At 36.0% G+C, this 24,099-nt stretch overlaps 1 protein-coding gene across 4 annotated transcripts in view; it reads right to left on the bottom strand.

Moving 5' to 3' along the window:
- Window positions 1-6,132: 6,132 nt before the first annotated feature.
- The window catches only part of MECOM (MDS1 and EVI1 complex locus), an 80,313-nt gene continuing 62,346 nt past the window's right edge, over window positions 6,133-24,099 (bottom strand). For all 4 annotated transcript variants that reach the window (XM_070946486.1, XM_070946484.1, XM_070946485.1 and 1 more), the window contains 7 exons: window positions 17,356-17,522; window positions 15,988-16,065; window positions 13,646-13,815; window positions 12,386-12,515; window positions 8,459-8,695; window positions 7,529-7,715; window positions 6,133-6,831 (listed from right to left, as the gene is read on the bottom strand). In XM_070946486.1, the coding sequence (XP_070802587.1) occupies window positions 6,709-6,831; window positions 7,529-7,715; window positions 8,459-8,695; window positions 12,386-12,515; window positions 13,646-13,815; window positions 15,988-16,065; window positions 17,356-17,522 (1,092 nt within the window). In that variant the 3' untranslated portion in view covers window positions 6,133-6,708. The remainder of the gene's footprint in view (window positions 6,832-7,528; window positions 7,716-8,458; window positions 8,696-12,385; window positions 12,516-13,645; window positions 13,816-15,987; window positions 16,066-17,355; window positions 17,523-24,099) is intronic.

Raw genomic sequence — 24,099 nt, 5'->3', positions numbered from 1 at the left:
TCTCTGGATGGTTTACAATGTCAGCATATTACTCCCAACAATCTGGGTCCTCATTTTACCAACCTCAGAAGGATGGAAGGCTGAGCCAGCCTTAAATCCACCAGGATTTAAGTCCACCTTTGTCCTGGGTGGGGGGAGAAATTGTCCCCTTCAGAACAGGCTTGCAATCTGGGTGTCCTCCTAGACTCACAGCTAAGATTGGAACAACATCTGACAGCTGTGGCTTGGGGGACCTTTGCACAGGTTCGCCTGGTGCACCAATTGTGATCCGACTTGGATCAGGAGGCTCTCCTCACAGTCACTCATGCCCTTGTCACCTCACGGTTGGATTATTGCAACGCGCTCTACATGGGGCTACCCTTGAAAAATATTCGGAGACTACAGTTGGTCTAGAATGCCGCCACACGAGCTATTGTGGGTACACCTAGATACACCCACATTACACCAATTCTCTGCGAGCTGCATTGGCTCCCTATTGTCTCTGGACGCAATTCCAGGTGTTGGTTATTACCTTTAAAGCCCTACATGGCTCAGGGCCAGACTATCTTCGAGACCGCCATCTACTGCATAGCTCCCATTGACCGGTAAGATCCCACAGAGTTGGTCTCCTCCGGGTCCCATCAGCTAAACAATGTCAGTTGGTGGGCCCGTGGGGGAGGACCTTCTCTGTGGCTGCCCCAGCTCTCTGGAACCAATTACCTCCTGAGGTCCGGACCGCCCCCACCCTATTGGCCTTCTAGAAAGCAGTGAAGACCTGGCTTTTCCGGCAGGCCTGGGGCCGTTGATCTCGCTACGGCGATCTTGCGAGACCCGGCCATGGAATGGAGTATATGGGTTTTTAATGTTCTTTTAAAAATTTTACGGGATATTGTTTTTTTTTGCTGTAAGCCGCCCAGAGTGCCTTGGGAGTTGGGCAGCATAGAAATGCGACTAATAAATAATAATAATAATAATAATAATAATAATAATAATAATAATAATAATAATAATAGGATTGAACTCCAGGCCATGGGCAGTTAGCCTGCAATACTGCATTCTAACTGCTGTGCCACCATTAGGGTGTCCAAGCAACTAAAGCAAAAATAACAACAGGCAAGACAATGAATTTAGGCAAGTAGGCATATTATATACAAAATACATAAATATGTCAACATTAGAAGCATACAGCTATAGTATAGGAACAATTCAGAATAAGTAAAAGCTTAGTTTTTAACAATTGAGAGTGTTGACTTGACAGGTGTAAGTGATATTCAAGAGATAGCATGGCATCTGTGACTTCAACTTCAACCTCAATAATACCCAGGCAAACAATCAATACAAACTCAAGGTAAACCACTCTAAACTCGATTGCAGAAAATACGACTTCAGCAACAGAGTGGTCAATGCCTGGAATGCTCTACCTGACTCCATTGTTACATCCTCAAACTGTCACAGCTTCAACCTTAAACTGTCTACCGTGGACCTCACCCCATTTCTAAGAGCTCTGTAAGGGCTGTGCATAAATGCACCAGCGTGCCTACCGTCCCTGTCGTAATGTCCCCACTTATTTGTATTCATCCCTTCGTTCATGTCCATGTTCATACTTATACCTGCTATCTTGTACATGTTTGACAAACTAATAAATAAATAAATAAATTTCAGCTAGGTGACTTTCAGACAGTCTTTCTCTCTCAGTCATAGTAAGAAGGAAATGGTTAACAACTTTCAGAAACGTTGCCAAGAAATTTCAGGCAGTCCCTAGGAGTCAAAACTGATTTGAAGGCAACTTTCTCCCCCGCAAAAAACCTTGCTTCATTTCTTTATTATCACAGAATAGCCTCAAACTAGGATTGTACCCTTGAGCAGTCAGATTAACTTCTTGTCTTTCTCCTAACATGGTTCTCTTGCTTCTATTCCTAGAGCTATTCAGAAGCGAAGGAAACCCTCCAGGATACAAATGGAGAGACCACCTGAAGGCTATCTTATTGAGAGCTAGAAACCATCCAGCCTGGCAGAAATTCTCCATAGCCATCAGGTATCTCAAGTGGACATTCTTAATGGATACTTCAGTGGTTAGAATGCAGTATTGCAGGCTAACTTTGCCCACTGCCAGCAGTTCAATCCTGACAGGCTCAAGGTTGACTCAGCCTTCCATCCTTCTGAGGCTGGTAAAATGAGGACCCAGATTGGTGGGGGCCATAGGCTGACTCTATAAATTGCTTAGAGAGGGCTGTAAAGCCCTGTGTAGCGGCATATAAGTCTATATTACTATTGCTATTCTCACTGGCTCAAAGTTAACTCAGCCTTCCATCCTTCCAAGGTTGGTAAAATGAGGACCAAGATTGTTGGGGGCCCATAGGCTGACTCTGTACACCTCTTAGAGAGGGCTGTAAAGCCCTGTGAAGTGGCATATAAATCTAAGTGCTATTGCTAGTCAGCCATGCAGAGATTCCTGGTGGCAGTCAACCTCAACTGAAACAGGTGATTCAACTGAGAATCAGTTGAATGACTGTGGGTTATCATCAGTTATGCTATATTCTCTTCTGTGTTTTAGGCTTTTAAGGTTTCCATCCTATGTTAGTCACCCAAAGGTGCCCTATCAATTGATGACATAAACAAGGAAGGATCTGACCATGTAAATGGGTTAAATGCAATGCTCTCCTTATCCAGAGCACCCAAGTGGTGGTAGCTTACAGGGCAAGCAATATACTATACACTGTTTGCTATTGGAGCCACTGGCTATCTAATATAGCAGCAACTTTATCTTACCTGCCTTCTTTAATAGCAACAGGCTGCACTGCATCTGCTACCTGGATAGGAAGAGTTCTTCCTTGGCCATCTAGCCTAGAACATCGGACAAGATGGGTAGGATGCTGAGCTCAAAACTAGAGCAAGCCACAACTATGGGCTGGGCCTTATAGAATTGTAGAGCCCTACAATTGTATGTGTGTCAGAGAGAGGGGGAAGGAGGGGGAGAGGAGGGGAGGGTAGAAGGAAGAGGGGAGGGGGAGAGGGGGAGGGGGAGAGAGAGAGAGAGAGAGAGAGAGAGAGAGGGAGAGAGAGAGAGAGAGAGAGAGAGAGAGAGAGAGACTAGGCTAAGGGTCTCTTCTTCTTTCAGGACCTGGATGATAGGAGGTCTAGGGCTACTTCTGAGGTGAGAGTCTGGAATACTTACCTACCAGTTAAACTCCCAGTTTAATGCTTTTTCCTCTTTGAGTGGAATTATTATTTATTATTTTTAATATTTATTGGCTGTCCATCTTACCATAAGGTAACTGTGGGTGGCTCTCAAACAAAAAAAAATACATCTATATTAAAACCTGAATAAATTAAAACCAACAATTAAAATCAAAGACACATGGGGGGGGGAGGCAAAATGGAGGGAGATGGGATCTGTTGTTACTTGACAGAACCACCTCCATTCTGCTGTGGGAGCCCCAGTCCAACTGGCAGAGCCTTTAGGCCATTATGAAACAATAGGAGGGCTAACATGGTTGGGCTATCAAGGATAGAAGGGGGTCAACCCTCCTATCCTTGGTGGCCCAGCCGTGGTTGTAGGTTTTTAAAGAAAAATCTCTAGTACTCAGAAATGACCTAGTAAAATTAATTGAACAGCAAATGTTGTCTTTCCATGTCAATGTTAGATAACCATTTAGCAGTACGCTTTGCCTTTGAATGCGAGAGGTAGGAAAAAGAGGAGGTCAAGGTTGTTTTCTGGCCACAGACTCCTTGCTTTTTATTTGTTGGGCTCCATTAAGACTTTATATTTAGAGTTTGTTTTTTTATGCTGCATAAAATCTCTCTCCCCACACCACCAATGAGCAACTGCAACTAAATCAGACTTGCTGTCAATTTGTTTCCACAATCGGTTCTACTGAGATAATGAATGCCAAAGACATTTTGATCTGTTCTAGCAAATAATTAATCAAAGAAAATGTGAAAGGAAGGAAAGAAACAAGGGATAATTAGGAGTGTTTCACTCGCCTGTGCTTCACGCAGGGATAAATGATTGTGCAAGTAAATGGGCATTCTTTTGGATAAACATAAAGGTTTAATGTTCAGAATGCACTAAAAGCAAAGGGTGGCTGGCTGGTCAGAGGCAGTTTGGCGAAAATATCCTGCTGGCATATAAATGGTCAGGTGATTTATGACAACAATAAATTCCAAATATTCTGAATTGCTAGTGATGGTGAAACATGTCCAGTTCATGCATCTGAACCGAATGGCAGCAAAAGACCCCAATCTCCTGCACACACCGAAGCATCCAGAGCAAGGGTGTCAAATTCACGTCATCATGGCATTGTCACATAACTTTTTTCCCTTTTGCTAAACCGGGCGTGGCTGTGGCCAGCGTGAGACACATCCATCCCGCAGGCTGCGAGATTGACAGCCCTGATCCAGAGCAAAACATTTTGTCATGATGACACAGTAGATATCATGCAATAACACAAGTATTAAAAAAGCAGGATTTTAAGCACTGTTTTACCTCTCGCCTCCCAAATTCTGTATCTGTAGGGTTCTGTTAGGAGCAAAAGATCAGGTCCACAAATTAAGGTCCACAGAAACTGATTTACTGCTACTCCTGCCTATGCCCAGAAATATTCTCAACTCAACTATTAGAGAATACACATTCCAGTAGAGAGAAGTTCCCATGAAAATGAGCTCCAGCACAAGTCCAAAAGCTTGAAAGACTAAAACTTCTGGTCCTGGTGACTGATCCAGATTGGATCCTGCAACATTACCCTGGGACATGTATATTTGTTTTCATTTGTCAACTGTTAGCACCTGCTTGGAATTAGATAAAGTTCAATGGAACTTAAGGGAGGTTGGATTTACTGTGGCTCACTTGTGGCTATGTAGGGATTCTGATCTGATCCCTCTTTTAACTCTGCCCTCAAGTTCTGCCACACCTTCTACAGGTTCAATGGATAACTGATGGATTTAGTTTAGAGTTGATAAATGTTATCAACTTATTTCCTAGATAAGGACATATCTAGGAAAAAATATTATTGACAGGTCCAAGCTCAATAGATGTGCCATTCTACAGAAGAAAAAGGAGGCCATGAAAACAATGCCCTCATTTCAATAATCTTTTATTTTTTAAATTTGATCCTCCCATAATAATGTACTGAAATGCATAACAGTTACATTGTACAAAGCATTTAAGGAAAGTACCTTGACTTGCTGGTTATTTCAAAATGAGATAATAAACAAAAGGAAAGTAAAATCTGGCCCCTTACCAAAAAGGCAAAATACAGCCCCCCCTCCCTATCCCGTCCCGAAAATAACAGAATACAGTTAATCATTTATTTATTGGGGTTTTTTTCCTTTTTAAACATAACTTTGGAACACTTCATTTTACAAATAGGATTAACATGAACATAACATCACATAGCTCGCAGACAACCAGCATAAAATATTGGGTACAATTTTCTTTTTCTTTACCAGAAGAATCATGCTTTCATGAAGAAAAAAAATTAGAATGCTTTATACATTTGAATCATTTTGCTTTATTACAAAAAAAAAAAAAAATCTCTAAATTGCCTCTATTCATTATTTAATTTCAGTAAAATGGAAAACAAGGATAGTAAAAGAGGAATGTAAGACTTTTTTTTTCAAACAGAGTTTGCACGCCGATATATGCAGATCAGTTCGCCTCCCTTTTTTCTTTTGAAGTTCATGGGTTCCCAGAAAAATGATAGTGGGGGGTTTTGGGGGGAAACTGGACCAGTGCTATTGATTTCATATCAACAGTGCTATATTTAGCAAGAGTGCTTTTCTACTTAACCCACCAACAACTCTTTGCCAACAAATAAATACATGGTACGAGCAACATCAAAAAAGAAGAGGAAGGGGAGGAAGAAGAAATAATCAAAAGCAAAAAATAAACACGAACAAGACAAAAACAAGCAATGACATGATTGTCTAAAATTAAAAATGCCTTTACAATAATAGGGGAAGCATTCGTTGAATTATAGTGGTATGTTTAATGACCATGGTCCATCATAAGTAAGATGGTGGAAGATTCACTTCCTAGGATTACTGAATATCCAGATTTTTGTGTGTGGTTTTTTTTTTTTTTACAATATACACAGACGTCTTACATTGTCATCTCCTGTGACTCTCTATATTCAATTTATTTTTATAGTGTAATTCAGAAGGCAAAAATTAAAGAGAGGACAAGATATTGCCACTAAGTTCTAGTTTAATGGCTGGGGTCCAAAAGCTTTGTCTTCCTCTGTGGCTTGAAATGCATGAAGCAAAAATGAGGTGGACTGTATAGAAAAGCCCACCTCCAACTGCTCTATAAGAAAACAGAACAATCCCTTCCCCCCAATGAATGAAACCATTTTTGTAGTTGAGTGAAGTGCTCATGAGTATGTAGCAATAGAATCTTAACCCCTAAGTCCCTTCCCGAACAGGTGGAGTGGAAGACACATATTTCCCATTAAGGTCTATTTGATCCATCTTTTCTGAATGTCGCATTGATCCTCAAAATGTCAGCAGCTGCCTTCACTGTGCAAAACAAAATATTGAGAATAAATAGTTTTTTTCTTCTTCTTCTTTTTCTTCTTTTAAATCATTGAGTTTAAGGTCACCTGACTTTAAATGTGACCTGTCAGATTTCTAAGGCATTCTGCTCTGCAGTCTTTTTAGTCATTAGTCTTCTAGCAAAGAGCCTTGTTGCTAGTTCGGACTTAGTCCCAATCCAGTTAACGATTGACAGGGTCATACGTGACTAATGGACTGGATGGCACCAGATTCCGCAGCAGCTCTAGCCATACTGTGCCACATGCTGGACGAAGAGTGTAGAGAGTCCTTGTCGGAGAGTGAAAGCATCATAGCGTAAGCCTAGGTCAATGAGAAATGAGAAAATAATTCTAAAAGTTAATAATAATGATGATGTGTAGATCCACAATTTTGTCATTAATAGCAATTCAAATCAAATCAATCTTTGATCTGTCATAGACCAGAAAATAAAACACAATAGTCACAGTTAACACTATGGTACCACAGTACTTGGCTGTGGTCAATGAAATAAAATCAGGTTGGTATGACAATAATATCTTGAGATAAAACAAACTGGAATGATTAGGATATTTAATAATGAATGAAAATAAGAATTCCTGGTGAGCATCTGCATAGACAGATCCATAGAGAATAATGTGTTCCATCAATTCAATTATTAGTAACTATTAAGCATTACAAAAGGACGGTTTGAAACCTATGGCTAAAATGTTTTCAGATTGTGTGGTTTAGCAAACATCAGAATTAATGCTGATGCTAAACTAGGGATATTTTTTTTCCTGCAAAAGAAAGGGCCAAGGAAAGAAGACCCCTATATTCCTATGATTTACATTTATAAAGTCAGTACTGTCAAACCCACAAGAGTCCCTAATCAGTTGAATTTGGAGATGGACAAGATACTTGGCTGTTTATTATCATACATTCCTTATTCTCAGCCTCAATGTTTTGATTTCATCTGGATTAGGCTGCTAATTGCATTTCCTTAGTTGTTCATCTTTTGCATTTCCCAAAGGACTTTTACCTGGGATTTGGACTTGCGATGCAATGGCTGTTTTAAGTCTTCTGGCAAATGGGAGGTGGTGAATGCCGCCAATTCAGTTTCATTGAACTGGTTTTCTTCTAATTTCCTCACTTTGAGACTATCAGTGAAGTGCCTTATATGGTCCAAAGCAGAAAGTCCAGTTTTATTAAACTCATCTTCCTTATACCTATAAAAAAGATGTTGAGATGAGATAGAACTGGGGAAAAGTCAATGATCGTATTTATCATATGTTTAAACATAACACTGATTTCAATAAAATTAAATATAGGTCCTAGAACAGACTCACTTCTTGGAACATTCTTTTGTTACGTATTGTACACATTTCTCTTTTCCAAGCCTTTGTGCAAATTGACAAATAATAGTTAGCAAACATAATGTAGTCATGGGTTCATGGCTAGCAACACAAGTCAGTGTTTGTATACTCAAGGCTAAGACCCTTTCATGTTAAAAAATGTATTTAACAATTGCAATCCAGATCCTGAAAACTGTGTCTTGTAGATTTCCAAGAAGTCCCTCCATGAAGACCTTTATACTCCCTCTTTCAGTTAATTTCCCACTGTTACACTGCACATTGTTGACTTCATTCACTGATTGAGAATCACTGTTTTATATATTGCCATATATTTATGGGCTGCCTTCTGGACAAAGTGTTTGAAAGGCAGGTAATAATAAGAAAAGAATGTGTGCATTATGGGTTCCTTGGTGCTCTCTTGGTTGTTTACTTGCAGACGTTTCATTACCAAACTAGGTAACATTATCAGAGCACCAAGGAACCCACAGTTCAATCCTGAGCTAATATTCTCATCTACATGCAATAATATCCAGATATTTTCTGGGTACTTCTGGGTCTCACCTACCCCACATTCTGCTGCTGCCATGTTTGACTCTATCATCGAGATAAGTACCTACCTCTCAGGAGAGGATTTGCAATTTATTTCCAATGCATTTGCTTCTTCAAAATCACCCTCTGTGGGCTCTTCACATATGCTGCTTGTTGCAAGTTCTTTAGCTGACTTCCCTGTTATTTCACTTTCTTCATCTTCCTCATCCATCATTACTTCATCTTCTGCTTCTTCATCTTCCAATAGGTTTGAATTCTGCCTTACTACTGGGGTCTTTTCATCCTTAAAGTGACTTCCATTCATTCTTTTAAAAAGTAAGAATGAACAGTCAACACAAAATGAACTGTAGGGAGTTTTAGATATAAAGTCTTTGTTTTCCTTAATTCTTTTGCAGAAGTAATAAGTCTGCTATAATTAAAATCCACACTATTCAACCTCATTCATTAAGGTGTCAGCATTTCTTTGAAATTTAATTCATACCTGAACAGAATTTACAATTGTGATATTAACACTGAGGAAAATTAGATTAGATTTAGATTCAATTCGATTGATAGACTATTTTTTAAAATTACTATATTCTTCAAATAAGAATTTATATCCTATTCAGCACTATCTTAAGGAAGAAATTATTCATTTCATATCTTGTCTGATACTGCCTTGTTTCCCACATAAAAATGCTTAAAACAATTTATGCAGACTGCTGAACAACAGTACTGTCAAAAGAGGATAATTATATTCTAGTTGTTGAGTCATGAAAAAACCATGAATTATGGCTCTGGTGTCTTCAAGGAAGGGAAGACATTTCTGTGGAGTGAAGGGCTGAAATTAATTTAGTGAGATTTTGGATGGAGACACCCTTGTTTTTAACTGCAATATCTCCATTTTAGGTCTTCTATTTGCTTTCTATCTGACATAGCAGATAGACAATCTTGACAATCGTAGAGGGCCACAAAAAATGAATTGCTGTAGAAGAATAGCATGTGATTTTTCCACTAATGGCAGTATTATACATTATAATATTACTATTATAACATCATTTATATTTGTATGAAGGACTTCTCATTTAAAATCTTTCCATACAGGAATCAGCAATGTCCATTGTGTTGAGGCAGTGAAGTACATTTAAATATTTTGACATTAAAATGGAATTAATAATCTTAAACACATTATATTCCAAAATGGATTGGAGAAACAACCACATGAATTGTTGACATTGTTTAATATTACACCATAAGAATTTAATTATTTGGTTGTATGAATCATTCTCTGTCGTTTTCCTCAGAGATAAGTTCTGATTAGCCTTACTTCATTTAAACTTAAATATGTAAATAAACAGTCAAGCCGGAGTCTACAGGCCTACCCAACCTATTCCCTAGAACCAAATTCTTCTTTTGAAATGTAAAAAGAATGTTATTTCTCTTGTGACTATGTTCAGTTTTCTCTATAACTGGTCTTTTTCGCAAAAGAGAATGAAATCACATAAGAAGTTATCTCATCATTGTCAAAATCATGTAGCCCTGCCCACAATTAAGTTTAGAAACTTTTAGAAAGTTTGTATCTTCATGGCTATTCCTTAATTTATAGCATAGAAGAAAAATAATCAGTCAGAAATTAACCAATAGCCAGTAATAATACAAGAGCTACAAAGCATATAGAAATCACAATGGAAAGATCAGCAATAACTGGTCACTTTATAGTAGAGAATATTCTTAGCATGTTTTGTCAAAGTGCCGTGCTTAGTATGTTTTGGGTAATCAAAAGAATTATGAGTCATAAATCAGGGATTGCCAGACGGGAAATTTCAACAGTTGGAGAATATTTGTTGTGAAAAGTACTTGGATTTAAATCAAACTAATGAAAACCATATGATTAAAAAAAAGCCAGATTTACTAATTACATTTTATATGCCCTAATTCCCCAAGAATGAATATCTTTTAAATATTATGTAAAAATGATACATTTTAAAAGAAAACAGTGAAAGATGCACTGTTTTCTTCTTGTAAAATCTTCCTACATAAGGGTATCTTGAAACCAGATGTGAAACATACTAAAACATGGCCATGATATGAGAACAAAATTTCAATATGCATGTAATGTACAAAGACTTGTCTTCGTTAATATAGGCCTGTATAGTTTTGATCCCAGCATTAAAATAAGCAAGAAACATGAAAAGGGAATCATGGCATGCAGTAGCTATTTTTGTAGTGAAAACTACACTGACATAGTCACACTAATTTATTAAAGATAAACATTTTTTATAGACATTTAACCAATTACATCAAAAATTTTGGTAGACAAGGGTCACACTTGATCTCTGAATGATTTGCTGTGGGTTACTTTAAAAAAAAATAAATAAACAGGGCCAGAGCAAACATAGGCCTGAGGCCAAGACAAAACTGAACTATGAAACATGATACAAATTAAATTAACCAAGCAGAGTTAATCAAACATAGTTTAACTCCCCCTTCTGTCCCTTTAAAATTTACAAATTTCACAGAATTTCTAAAAATCTCCAAAAGCTGTTTGGGAAGTCAAGACCATGTCCTTATGATCTCAGTTACCCATCTGTGAATACATATCTGTTTGAAAGACTACAATTTGATTTAATACTCTGCTTGCATTGTGATCATGTTGTTACAAATCTGTAAGTAAGAATGGTGAAAAGTTTCCTATATTATTATTATTATACTGAGGTCAGGAATTAATATGAGTATTTAAGCATGCATGATTGATACATTATTTAGAAAGAACTGAGGTATATATTTTCATTTGTGTGAAATAATTGTTTATTAGTGATGTGTCTTTGCCTTCAGCAGTTGTAGGTGCTCCACCACTGGAGGCTTTTAAGAAGAGACTGGACAGTCATTTGTCTGAAATGGTATAGGGTCTCCTGTTTCAACAGGGAGTTGGATTAGAAGACCTCCTTCCAACCCTTTTATTTTGTATTGTTTTCAGAACATAAGGCAACCACCAAAAGTTCAGCCTGATAATCATACTTCAGGAAGCTGTTTTAATATTCTGCTTTTTTAAGAAATCAAGCGCCTTATTAAAGATATATTGCCTTCTTCAGCAATGTTTCTAGAGATACTGAGGTAGGTATTGTAAGGAATGATGGCTGTGAACAGAGTCTGTTATATCAAGGAGGAGAAAAATCTTTGTAAAATAACTATTTCAGCCTATCATTTCATAAAATCTGCAGTTGAAATTTTGTGGGGTGAGATTATGTTGTCCACATTAGGTGTTACAAATATCTCCCTACTTTTTATATGATCCAAAACAATTTCTAATTCCTGGATCCGATGTGCAAAACTAAGTGAAAACTGAAAATGTGATGCAAATTTTAGAAAGACTAAGCAACATGCATAGAAGCCCATTCAATAGCCAAATATTGTGAAGACATTGTTAATTTTAACCCCAATTCTCAATTTGGGGGGGGGGGAACTGTAAACCTCTCTCATATTAAGATAATTTGAAAATTAAACAGTTCAAAGTTGTTGATATATTTTGATACTCCTTGTCAGAATACCAGATTTTGATTTGTAATTTAACAGTTTTGGTTATGCTAATGTCATTACATTTTTCTTTGATAACCATCAAGCAGATCCAAATTTACATCCAAGTTGTATATTGGGAATGTCACATCAGAACATATTGTTTTGACTACGTAGAAAACACAACAAAAGAACAAAAAGCTTAAATTAATTTGTTCTACATGTTTCAAATTATAAAAGAAAGGTTGATGAAATGTTTTGAATAACACAAAGTTTTGAGAGTTCAAGTTTATAATGGAAGAACAATAATGTATAGTTTATATTAATAGGCACATTTTATTTATAAAGTTTGTGTAATCAGCCCAATGAAACTATGTCTGTTACTCCAGCATCTTTAAAGTGAAACTTAGTTTTGCCCAATTATTAAAAAAAATGAGCTGGAAAAAACAGTCAGAAAAAGACTGCCATTGATTGAGTCCAGCAATAGTAAAAGGACACCTTACCTTTCCTCTGAATTATTGTGACTGCTATTCCCAATAAAATTCCGAATTTCTGTAAAATATGAGTCTTCTTTATCATCTAAGATAGCCCCTGTGCTTTCAAGTTCAGAGTGAGGTGAAGATGTAGCAGTACCTTTAAAAAAAAAAAGAAGGCAAATATATAGATTAATAGATAGATAAAATAAATTTTTGAGGAGGAAGAAGATGCATAATTTTTGTAAGCTTGAATGACAGGTTAAAGATTGTACTTCAAAAATTACCAGGGCCAGGGCCAGTCCTGGGTCATGTCTGGAAGTTTTATGACATGCATGTTTTGTTTCTTAATCCTAAAAAAAACCAACAAGCACCCAACATGCAGTGGGGGGGGGAGGAAAATATTTACACACTTTGGAAGAATTACGGGGTCCACAAAATGGATGTTAACATCTCTAACATAAATATAATAGTCCTTGTTTAACTGTCAAGTCATCTTAGGGACAGCTCACATACTAACAGCATAATACCCACATTTCACTGAAGTTTTTAGACATCATTAAGGGTCTACTTATAACTGTGAACATTTGATACTGATACATGTATCTGATATTTGTGTGTTCAAATTCCTTTCTCTATACAAAGTTCCATGCCTATTTAATAATACCCAAATGACTTGACTCTGCTGGCGATGTCTTCATAATAGTACTTATTCTTGCATATAGCAATCTACATAGTTGGTAGGTAAAAAAAAAAAATCAGGCTATTAGTTCTTACTAGGAGGAAACTCTAGGCTAGGTTTTGGGGCTGTACCCAAAGCTTTTGGGTGCCATGTACAACTCCAATCTCACGGTTTACTTTTTTTTTTTTGTTTATTAAATTTATATGACACCAATATCACTGCCAAGCAATATAAAAACATAACATAAAACAATAAGAACAGTAAAACATTAAAATATTCAATATTAAGTGTTAAAACAATTACATTAAAATCAACCAAGAACTAGATACAACAGAACCAATATGTAAACATGATGGAGGCATACTTTTCCTAATCTACTAACCTTGTTTTAACTTTAGGGTGAAAATCTAAAGACTGAACATTTTTATCTTAACTACATAACAGTGTGAGGGTGGAATTCTTTTTCTAGCATTTTTTAAAAAACTGAAAATTATTGCAGTTATATTGAATGAAAGGGATCCAATATAATTAAAATGCTACTGGTAATTTCTTTGTAATCATGAAATTCAGTAAGTAGTTTGGTATTAAAAGGGAAGGTAGTTACATACCAGACATGTTGCCGTTTTCATGTTTTTTGAGATGTCTGTCTAAGTTAGTTTGTTGACCAAAGCACCTATCACATAAATGACATTTAAAGGGCTTCTCCTTGTTGTGGATATTCCGGACATGCCTCTGCAGATTAGATGATATGCTGAAAGACCTGTCACAGTATTTGCATCTGAAAACAAATATCAAATATGGAAGGATATATAACTAATCCAGCAATACTCTACTGATATAAAAATAGAAGTTTTCAAAAAAAATGTTATTTCCAGTTACCAACAATTTCTTGACCAATTTCTTCTTGTTCAATTTCTTGACCCTGCAATTCATCATTTTGCTTTATTCTAATAAATCTGGATACAGTGATAGCGCCTGAACACCAAATGGTTTGAATATTTTATCCTGCTGGAACCTACTCTCATCGGAAAGGGAAATGTTGGAGGAATGTACTCCTTCTTTTCCTTCATACCAATGCAAGTAACAGCCCTGATGGATCTTATGCAAGCATTTTGTTTCTCAAGTGGCCAGCCAGATGTCCCAGCCAGATGCCTGACCCATAGCAAAGGCAACTGAGTCTTCAAGACTAATGGACCTCGAATGATCTATTTGCTATGAATTTATTCAATACTTTTTTTAAAGCCATTCATTCAAGGTTAATATTGTGTGAGCTGTTTTTGTTTGTTTGTTTATTGTTGTTGTTCTACAGAAAATGCTTTATTGGATGACACAAAACAAAGTTTTGAAAGAGAGAGAAAAATCCATTTTTTCATCCGTTTTTCACACCCATCCATTTTTGATATTCTGCTGTTCCCAAATAGGTCTGTAATCCACTTGTGGGATATTATATCCAGACCAGACCCCACATCTCATGAAGCGTTGCTGGAAATATTTCCAATAACTTTAGGCAAATAATGTCTCTCCAACGTCCCTTTTTTAAACACATATACACACGTATGTAGAAAGTTCATAAAAATGTTTTTCAGTTTAACATAAATGAAGTAACACTGTATTTTAGCATTAAAAATCTATAATTTATGAAATAATATATTTCCTTTGTATATGTTAAAAAGCATAGTACCAAAGTTTTGAATGTACAAAGAAACATGAGATTTTCGTTTCAAGTCATTGTCAATATGATAAAGCTAAACAGTTGGAAAAGAAAACTTGAAACTTCTAAGATTAAGGAGGCATGGCACTCTTTTCCCCATTCAATGTTATACTGTGTGAAAAAAAATCTCCCTTGAAGAATTAGCTTTTTTCAATGGCTAATCCTGAAGGAAATACAGTTATCTCCCCAAATGTAGAAATAAACAATGCAAATCTTAATCTTTCCAAAATGAGAAGTTTAGTCTATCTCTTGGGTACTAGAGGCATCAATTTTCATATTCTGCAGTGATTTGAAATCCCCAAAGCCTTTACTGCATTGCTCTTTAAGCCATTACTAAGACATACTATAACTATTCTAAATTGTTTAGCTGGCACCTGGCCCACAGGCTACATCAACATCATCCTCTCCCTCCTCCAATCGTCTATTTTTCCTGTACTTCAAAACATCTCTGCATTAAGTCAATTATTGAAGGAAGAAATTATGCATTACATGCATTAATTGTTTCTGGCTGTTAGGTAGAAGACGCATATAACAGATTTTAAGACGTTATTTAAAACATGAATTAAATTACATGAAAGACGACTTCTCAAATAAATTCAGGACTAAGGAAAATCAACCAATGTACTTTTTCTTCTTTCTTTGTAAGACAAAATGTATAACAATATATTTTGTTTGTTTAGAACTGGGGATGAGTTCCTTCCCAGTGATTTCATGAAATAGAATTTCAGTACAATTAACTTTTTTTTTTCATTTCAATAAATGAAGAGTATCCATATGTCTTATTTTCATGAGGTCTCCTGATTAAGCTCCATAGAGATTGATAGAATTTACCAACAGAGATAAAGGATAAAGACATGATGCTAAACAATAAACAATAGGAACCATTTTGGAAAGCTTGCTTGCTCTCCTGCTGTTTGATAAGATTTGCTAATATTCCATAAAATTTTGTTGAAGTACCCTGGAATCATTCCAAAACTTTGATTAACTTGTATTAGGTAGTGAGTTTTGGTGGTCAAAGGCTGAAGAAGCAAATCTAATATCAAATACTGACAATAATCTTTCTCAAATTTATTTATTTATTATTTATTTATTTATTTAATTTTTTATACCGCCCTTCTCCCGAAGGACTCAGGGCGGTGAACAGTCAAAATAAACATATATATAAGAATGTGAATAGAAGCACATGGTTATTTCTGTCTCCACATCTGCCAAATCTACACCAATTCATTTATATTGTACCTGTATGGCTGTTCTCCAGTGTGTGTCCTCAGATGCCGAGTTAGATTTGCAGATCTTGGAAAAATCTTGCCACAGTATCTATTATTGAAAGTAATTAATAATAATTTATTTTACGTTATGTAAAGAAATTGCTGGTTTAGATATCATTTCAAACAAATCTTCAACAGAAAAATTTCTAGGATATTTTAAAATTTCTGAAAACAGGCATGATAAATAAATTACCTTTAAAAATTTACAGAATGAAGTAGCAATTTACGAAAGTATCTATGCACAAAATCTGATAAACAAGTTTTCAATTTAATATTCACTTTATTAAAATAATCTAGATAACGGATTAGAAATATATTTTTAAGGGGCTCAGAATTTAGATTGATGGAAACTTATCTTAAATTATATACTGGCTGAGTCACAGTGTATGAGATGAGAAGCCATATACATTTTACAAATAAATGCATTTCACAAGGCCACATTATAAATGTGAATCATTTTACACATGTAAAATCTCTCTCACTCTCTGTAACAGTGGCACATCTCTGAAAAAAAGTACTATTCATTGTTCTTTCTTTTAAAATGGTACCTTGAATGGTTATATACAGATGTTTCCATATATTTAAAAAATGTCCAAACACTTAAAATTGTTCCAGACAGGGTGAGTGGAAACTTTGTAACTTGTCAAGAGCATTACTGGATTATTCACTCCTTAAATTCTGACCAATTTTGAAATTCAAATTTGCACTATAATGAGCTGTGAAACTCATGAAATTTAGAGGTCAAGAAAAAAGCTCCTTTTTAAGTTAGCAAATGGTTTTCCACTTAGGGCCTAAGAGACTGCAGATATCTGTATGCTTGATCCAACTCTGAGACAAAACTTCCATTGATTTCTTTTAGGAAGATGTTGATTTGAGCTAAAAGATTTGCAGTGAGAACTTTGTTTTTTTTCTCACATCTCCTAATCATTCACAGATCTTATGAACTTTGCCTTCTTGCATTATCAAAGGGGGAAAAAAAACAAGCGGAAAACAGTCTTGCAATTCATGATCAGGGGAAAAAAATGATGAGGGAAAAGATCAACATTAATATAAAGGTGACAAGGAAATTTTGGAACACACTTGTGTATGAAATGTTTTGGCCTCATTTATCAAGCTCTCAGTAATGTAGGACAAAATTCCTCCTGTAATTGCAAACAAACACAAAATCAAGCCCTGTGCCCATATCTTGCTGAAGAAAGAACCTTTTAAAATGCCAGTGACCCACCATCATTCCTATTAATCATCTGATTTTGAATAGTTTCTAAAGTAAACTGCTGCTTGCAAGGGAAAAGAGACTTTAAGGGAGAAAATGTTGAGGTAATTAGGAGGCAGAAATTACCTGCAGGTATAACGTTCCTTCCCCTTACGAAGAAGATTCTCAGGCAAGGTGTTGGGAGGGGCTCTGAAGTTGAACATGGAAGGAACAGACTGAATGAGGTCACCTGCATCTGGTTTCAAGCTGCTGAAGCTTTCCAGCTTTTCGGCCATGTTTTCTATGGCAGACATCTGTAAAATGGGAAAGATAAGATAAGTGCAAATTCTTAGACATCCAGTATAATATAGGAAAGTTAAAGATTATAGGTAGTCTTCGACTTAAAACCATTCACTTAGTGACCATTTGAAATTACAACAGCTCTGAAAAAAGTGACTCATGACAAGTCTTTGCACTTCAGACCTTCGTGGCATCCTCACAGTCATATAAGGAAAATTCAGGCAGTTGCCAATTAGCATTGCAGAGTCATAAGATCACCATTTTTGATCTTCCTTCCGACGAACAAAGTCAACGGGAGAAATCTGGATTCATTTAACAACTGCATGATTCACTTCACCAACCTATGGTTAGAATGCAGTACTGCAGGCTAACTCACTAGCAGTCTAGGAGTTTGATTTTCAATGGCTCAAGGTTGACTCAGCCTTCCATCTTTCTGAGGTCAGTAAAAATGAGAACCCAGATTGTTGGGGGGCAATATATTGACTCTGTAAACCACTTAGAGAGGACTGTAAAGCACCTTGAAGCGGTATATAAGTCTAGGTGCTATTGCTGTTGCTATTAACAACTGAAGCGATTTATTTAGCAATCATGGCAAAAAAAATAATAAAATCAGGTGTGACTCCCTTAACAAAGCATCTTGCTTAGAAATGTGAACTGTGGTCCCAATTATGGTTATAAATTGAGGACTACCTGTACTCCAAAGTTTTCATTTTTTAGAATAGCATATCATATTACTTAAATCTCTTGAAAATTAGAAACTGGGTTTTCGTGTCAGAAGAAAGTTAAGATTTCCATTTAATGACAAGTAATCTTATATTTCTTTCGTGCATGTTTCTTTACTATAATACTGATACAGGGAATACTAGATCTGATCCAACTAAATGGATCAGAATAAGTTTCCTTAAATGAAATGAATAAATGCAGTGCAACTTATTTCTTAGTAAACTTGGACTGTCTATCCCTAAAATGAAAAACTGCAGAGGAGACCCAAACTGACCAATAATAAAGAAGAAGGGAATACCAAGTGCTACCAGATGTGATAATCCATAATGGAATGTTAAAAGGCACAATTATGCCCTACAGCATAATGTGATAAAAAAATACATCACACTGCTGGAAACAATTCTACATAAAGTAGCATTCCATTAAGTCAAGAATTAATGCATATCATGATTCAACTTCACAATTCATGTTAAATAGTCATAACATTTTCTTATGTATTTTTTTAATCACTACCGTTCACCAAAACATTATCTAACTGCAGTGAAGCTGTAAAATCACACCCTTTGCTCTAAAGGATTGCTGAATTGGCCTCAGAGAAGGCTTCTGTTCACAAAACCACGGGTGGCAATGAGAAAATAAAGATGGCTGCTTGCAAATCTGATTTGCTTTTCTCTTATTTGCTTTTCACAAAAACTCCAACTTTACTTAGCACTGAGAGAAAGTTACATGGAAAAAAGATTATTTCACTTCTATATTCAAAATAAGATACAAAGCGATTTGGATAATTTGGATGGTGCTGTTTTTTCCCCCCGAGTTGCTTTGTTGAATGATTATTCATATTTGCTAGCACTAATATTTTTCCCTCTTTTGCCCGTAGTCTATCTTCTCATTTCATGCTCAGATTTCCAACACCTAGTACAAATTGTGTTGTACAGAGTACCACTGCCAATTTACCAAATGTCTTTCATCAAACATCATGCAAAAGGAGAAAAAAAAATCTCAGAGGCAAGTCAAGATACATTTACTTGTCAGGAGACAAATGGGAAAGCAGAGGGAAGCAGTGAGGGCTCAAAACTCTGTGGTTTGATTCATAATTACTCAGCTGCTAAAACATTCTCCAGAGGTGGAAGTGGGCATTTGTCAATATGAAGCGTTTTGATGGGTACTGATCGTAGGGCCAATGATGATGGTACGTCAGGATAGAAGGTAATGCCATCCTAATAGAGCATGCTCATTCTTGGCCCACAGAGTTTTCCATTATCATAGCATTTTTCACCCATTCCTATTTTTCCTTCCAGAATCAATTGCAGTTATGTTTCCCACTGCATTTAAACCCTTCTAATTGTTAGTGAGATAACAATTTGTACCAATGACTTACAAACTAATCCTTGACTTACAACCATTTGTGTAGTGACTATTTGAAGTTACAACAGCACTGAAAAAGGTACTTATGACCAATCTTTGCAGTTATAACTTTGCAGCATTCCCATGGTCACAAGATCAAAATTCAGGTGTTTCCAAAACCAGCATGTATTTGTGATGATTAAAGCATCAGAGGTCATGTAATACCCATTTATGACTTCCCAGTTTGCTTCCAAGAAAAATCAGTGGGTGAAGCCAAATTCATTTATTGATCGTGTGATTCATGGAACAACTGGGGCAAGAATTGTGGTCACAAAATCAGCTTAGCAATAGAAATTCTGATCTCAATTATGGTTGTAAGAGGAGGAATACCTGTATGTTTAGGCCTAGGCAGATATTCTTTCTTCCTACAGATTCCAGTAATAATAGTTTAACTCATTCTCTTCCTGTAAAGGTTTAATTCACCAATTATTATAGTGGATTTATGAAGTTATAAACTTGGTTCTGTTCTATCCAATGGCATGTATGCCATTTTTTGTTAACACAAATTAGTGCAGATTTAATTATTTCTCCGCTTCCATGGGTCAACAGAAACTTAACTTGCAGTGACTGCTCTGATCCTAACATCCCTTTACTCGGGTTCTAATAGACATTATATAGCCATACCTAACTCTCCCATTTTCTGTTTCTTTATGAATTTCAATACTGATCTGTTGCATTAGTTGAAATTCACAAAGCAATTCATGTGGAAAGTAAAAAAGCAAACATGCAGCTCAAAATAAAACAGCCCACTAAGTTAAAATATATAATATCTAACAAACAATCCAGCCAGTTATAGCATTCTAATAGCATTCCAGCAATCTGGGCATAGAAAAGATGTTATAAAAAGTGGAAGCCTCCATTGGTGGTGAAAAAGAAAAAATGAAGTAGTATTATAGAAGGTAGTATTAGTGGCACAATGGAGAGAGCTAACATACTCTTCCAAGTTCTCATCTTTTACTTCTATAGGAAGAATATAAGAGCCTCATAAGAGCCTCGGTGGTGCAGCAGACTAAAGTGCTGTTAAGTGCTAGCACTTAGCTGCCAGCTGCCTGCAATTAGTGCAAGTTTGAATCTCACCAGGCTCAAGGTTGACTCAGCCTTCCATCCTTTCGAGGTAGGTAAATTGAGGAACCGGATTGTGGGGCAATAAGCCAACTTTGTATAGAACAACACCGCTTAGGGGAGGCTGAAAGCCCTAATAAGCAGGTATATACAAAAAGGTATGCAGGCTATTGCTATAATGCATTGTAAGCCGCCCTGAGTCTACAGAAAAGAGCGGCATATAAATTGGACTAATAAATAAATAAAATATGAAATAGATGTACTTTATAAATCTAAGGGCAGAGGGAGATAACCATAGTAAGTGGCATTCTTTAAGGTTCATGTGAAGTTTAAATATAGTGGTTTAACCATGGTAATTTTATGAAATTTTATTATATGGTTCTGAAATGTCTGATATGATGTCAGAAATAATGGCAGTGAAACAGGAAACTAAGATAGAAACACACAACCTCAGGCTACCTGTTCAACATTTCATCAACATGAATAAAACAAATTAGCTTTCTGCCTTAGTTGTGGAGAATCACCTCGCATCAGGATGCCAGAGTAAGGAGTAGTATATTTGACGTTCAATAAGAAAATAAAAGTTAATATGGGCTTCTATTTTTAGTAGAAACCCCATATTTTTCCTAATTTTCCCATTTCTTTAAGTAGCTCCATGAGAATGAGATATTTTACTTTTGAATTAATCCACCTTGGAATAAGATAAAAATGAATGAAAGAACTGAAAGGAACATAGAAAGATGCTAATATGGAGCTGCTGGATCACTAATCTAGTGACGTCCATCTTATCAATATCAATTGATTCCAGGATAACAGGCAAGGATTTTCCCATCTCTATCTATAGAGTAGAACTTGATTGTTTCTCTCCCTTCCCTACTGCCCAGCTGAGAGCCTTTGTACCAATTTGTATTCTCTTGTGTTATTGCTGAGAATCACTAGAGCAGGATGAAAGCTATCTGGGCAGCCTTTCTTTAATCTCCTCTAGACTTGGTAGAGTAGCTCTTTGCCTCACTTCAGGTCAAAGGTCATAGTTTCCCCATTGGAACAGATGTTCTCAGACAAAGAAAATCAAAGGAAGGCTGTTGAGGCAGAACTCAAGTATAGAGGGCATATCAGCAATTGAAGGGAAGGAAACCTTACAAGATTGTCATCACTATAACAATGACAGCTCACAAAAACTCAGAACTGTTCAGAATGGGAATATCTCTATCCATAGTTTCTAAAAACAGAAGTGCAGGCAGCTGAGCACTCCTTAAGAAGTATATATTTTGACCAGGATTTCTGCTCGGCATTTATCCAGTATTTGATCACTGGTTAACGTACTTTATCTTCGTTATTTCATCTAAGTACCAATTTAGTAGTGTCTGTCAGCTATCAATATTCCACATAACCGATGGCAGTAATGGCTTTGCTATGTTTAAAGCGTACATAGTTATGTCTTGAATTTGAGTCAGATTATAAATGTTGCTTCAGTGTGAAAAAAAGATTATGGCACTTCATTTTCATTTTGAAAGAGTTTAGGCTATTGGAGCAGAGAATAGAATAAACAGAATCTTTATTATGGTCACTGACTAGAATTCTAGAAATAAACAAATAAACAAACAGTTTTTATTTCAAATAAAATAAGACAACATAAAACTGTAGGTAGGGTTACTGGTTGATCAGACCATGTCAAGTTTCACAGAGAGTGTTACAAAATTTAGCCACTTCAAGAAAGCAAGAAGTTTTATCTGATAAAAGTAACCATACATGGAATAAATCAGAATTCGTTGGTATTTCATCAGATAGATGAAGCAAGATTCCAGTTCCTTGTCACAGGTAAAGAATGACAGGATATGAGTGATAGATTCAACAGAAAGTTTTCCAAAAGCCACTGTCTTGACTTATAATAATTTGTTTTACAATTTGCAATCAAGAAAAGCTGATAGGTAGACATTTAAATGTGCTAATGTTTGGCCTCTTTAAAGCTTAGGGACAGATATTTAAATAGAAAATAGATGTAATTTTTAGCTGGGCAGGATTGGTGTGCCCCTTAGTCAATGAGTCCTAATCTGCAGGAAATAGTAATCATGTAAGAAGATGATTTATTTGATATTTATTTATTATACAACACATTAAATTGTAGATCAGACCTCTAGTATTTGCAATAGAATTCTCTCTCTCTCTCTCTCTCTCTCTCTCTCTCTTTATCTCATCTCATCTCATCTCATCTCATCTCATCTCATCTCATCTCATCTCATGGAAAGATTATTGTCCATCCACTGATTAATGGTAGCTCTTTAGGAATTTTGGCAAGAATTCTTTCCTGTTCAATTCTTTGTTCTCTTATTCTTGGAATGTGAATTTATATATTTAGAAGATGTGTAATTGGAACTTTTTAGTTTGGAAAAGTGCCTAACAGAGATGTATAAATCTTTCGATACTGTGGTGACATTTCAGGTTTCAGATATTCTCTGTATCACCTTTGAAACATTTTTCAAAGGCCATGCAGAAAAAAAAAACAGAAATAAAGAAAACTGCTTTTCTTCACTTTTAAACCAGCATTGTTGTTGTTGTTTTAAAAAAATATCCAATAATATATCTCTGGGGATGGACAACAACCCTTGTACTTTCACAAAATGCGGGAAATTATGTCTATAAATAGATATATAGACTGAGAAGTTAGAACAAACTTTCATATTTAGTACCTACAATTAGTACCTACCTACCTACCTACAATTATCAGGACATGGGAACAAGCTACAAGCTGCATCTCTTAAGCAGCACTTGCAAAGCTACTGTTGCATTTCTACCAAAAAATAATCTAAATAAATCTCTATTGTTTCAATAAACCCCAAAAGACTCCCAAACTTTTGTGGACTTGAGATAGTTTTAAGAAGCAAGAAAAATATAAGAAATAATTTAGAGTTACAGAGCAAAGAAAACAGGCTAAAGGACTAATATCTGTAGTTGTCCTCTTTATCTCATGTATATCTCCGACATGAGTAATTGCAACAGAGGATCCAAAATATCAAGAAACAAGATTCGCCCCACTACATGCTTCTGAAATTATAGGAAATTCAGAGAAAATAATGGCATTTTATCTAAGATTTTATCTTATGAATGATATATGATGGAAAAAAGGTGGCAGGAAAGATTTTAATTCCCCCCCCCCGCGGCCATATTATGAAGCTATCTCTACTCCTAATCTGTATTTAGTGATTTTTTTTAAAAAAAAGTATACATTATGCAACATTATAATTTTGATTAACCAAATAAAGAGTTGATTGTATCTGCACCCAAATGTTTAGAAAAGGAAGTGCTCTGCATTTCTATTTCCCTTTTAATCCCTAAGAGACCATAAATAGCTGGGTGACGCAAATCTATATGGATTCTCATTCACTCCCACTACTGAGCACCCAA

Source organism: Pituophis catenifer, unplaced genomic scaffold (assembly GCF_029215685.1).
Source record: "Pituophis catenifer annectens isolate HBS135680 unplaced genomic scaffold, rPitCat1.0.hap2 SCAF_6, whole genome shotgun sequence".
NCBI lineage: Eukaryota > Metazoa > Chordata > Lepidosauria > Squamata > Colubridae > Pituophis > Pituophis catenifer.
Note: the sequence above shows the minus strand (reverse complement) of the source record. Positions and strands in the feature narration are given on the sequence as shown.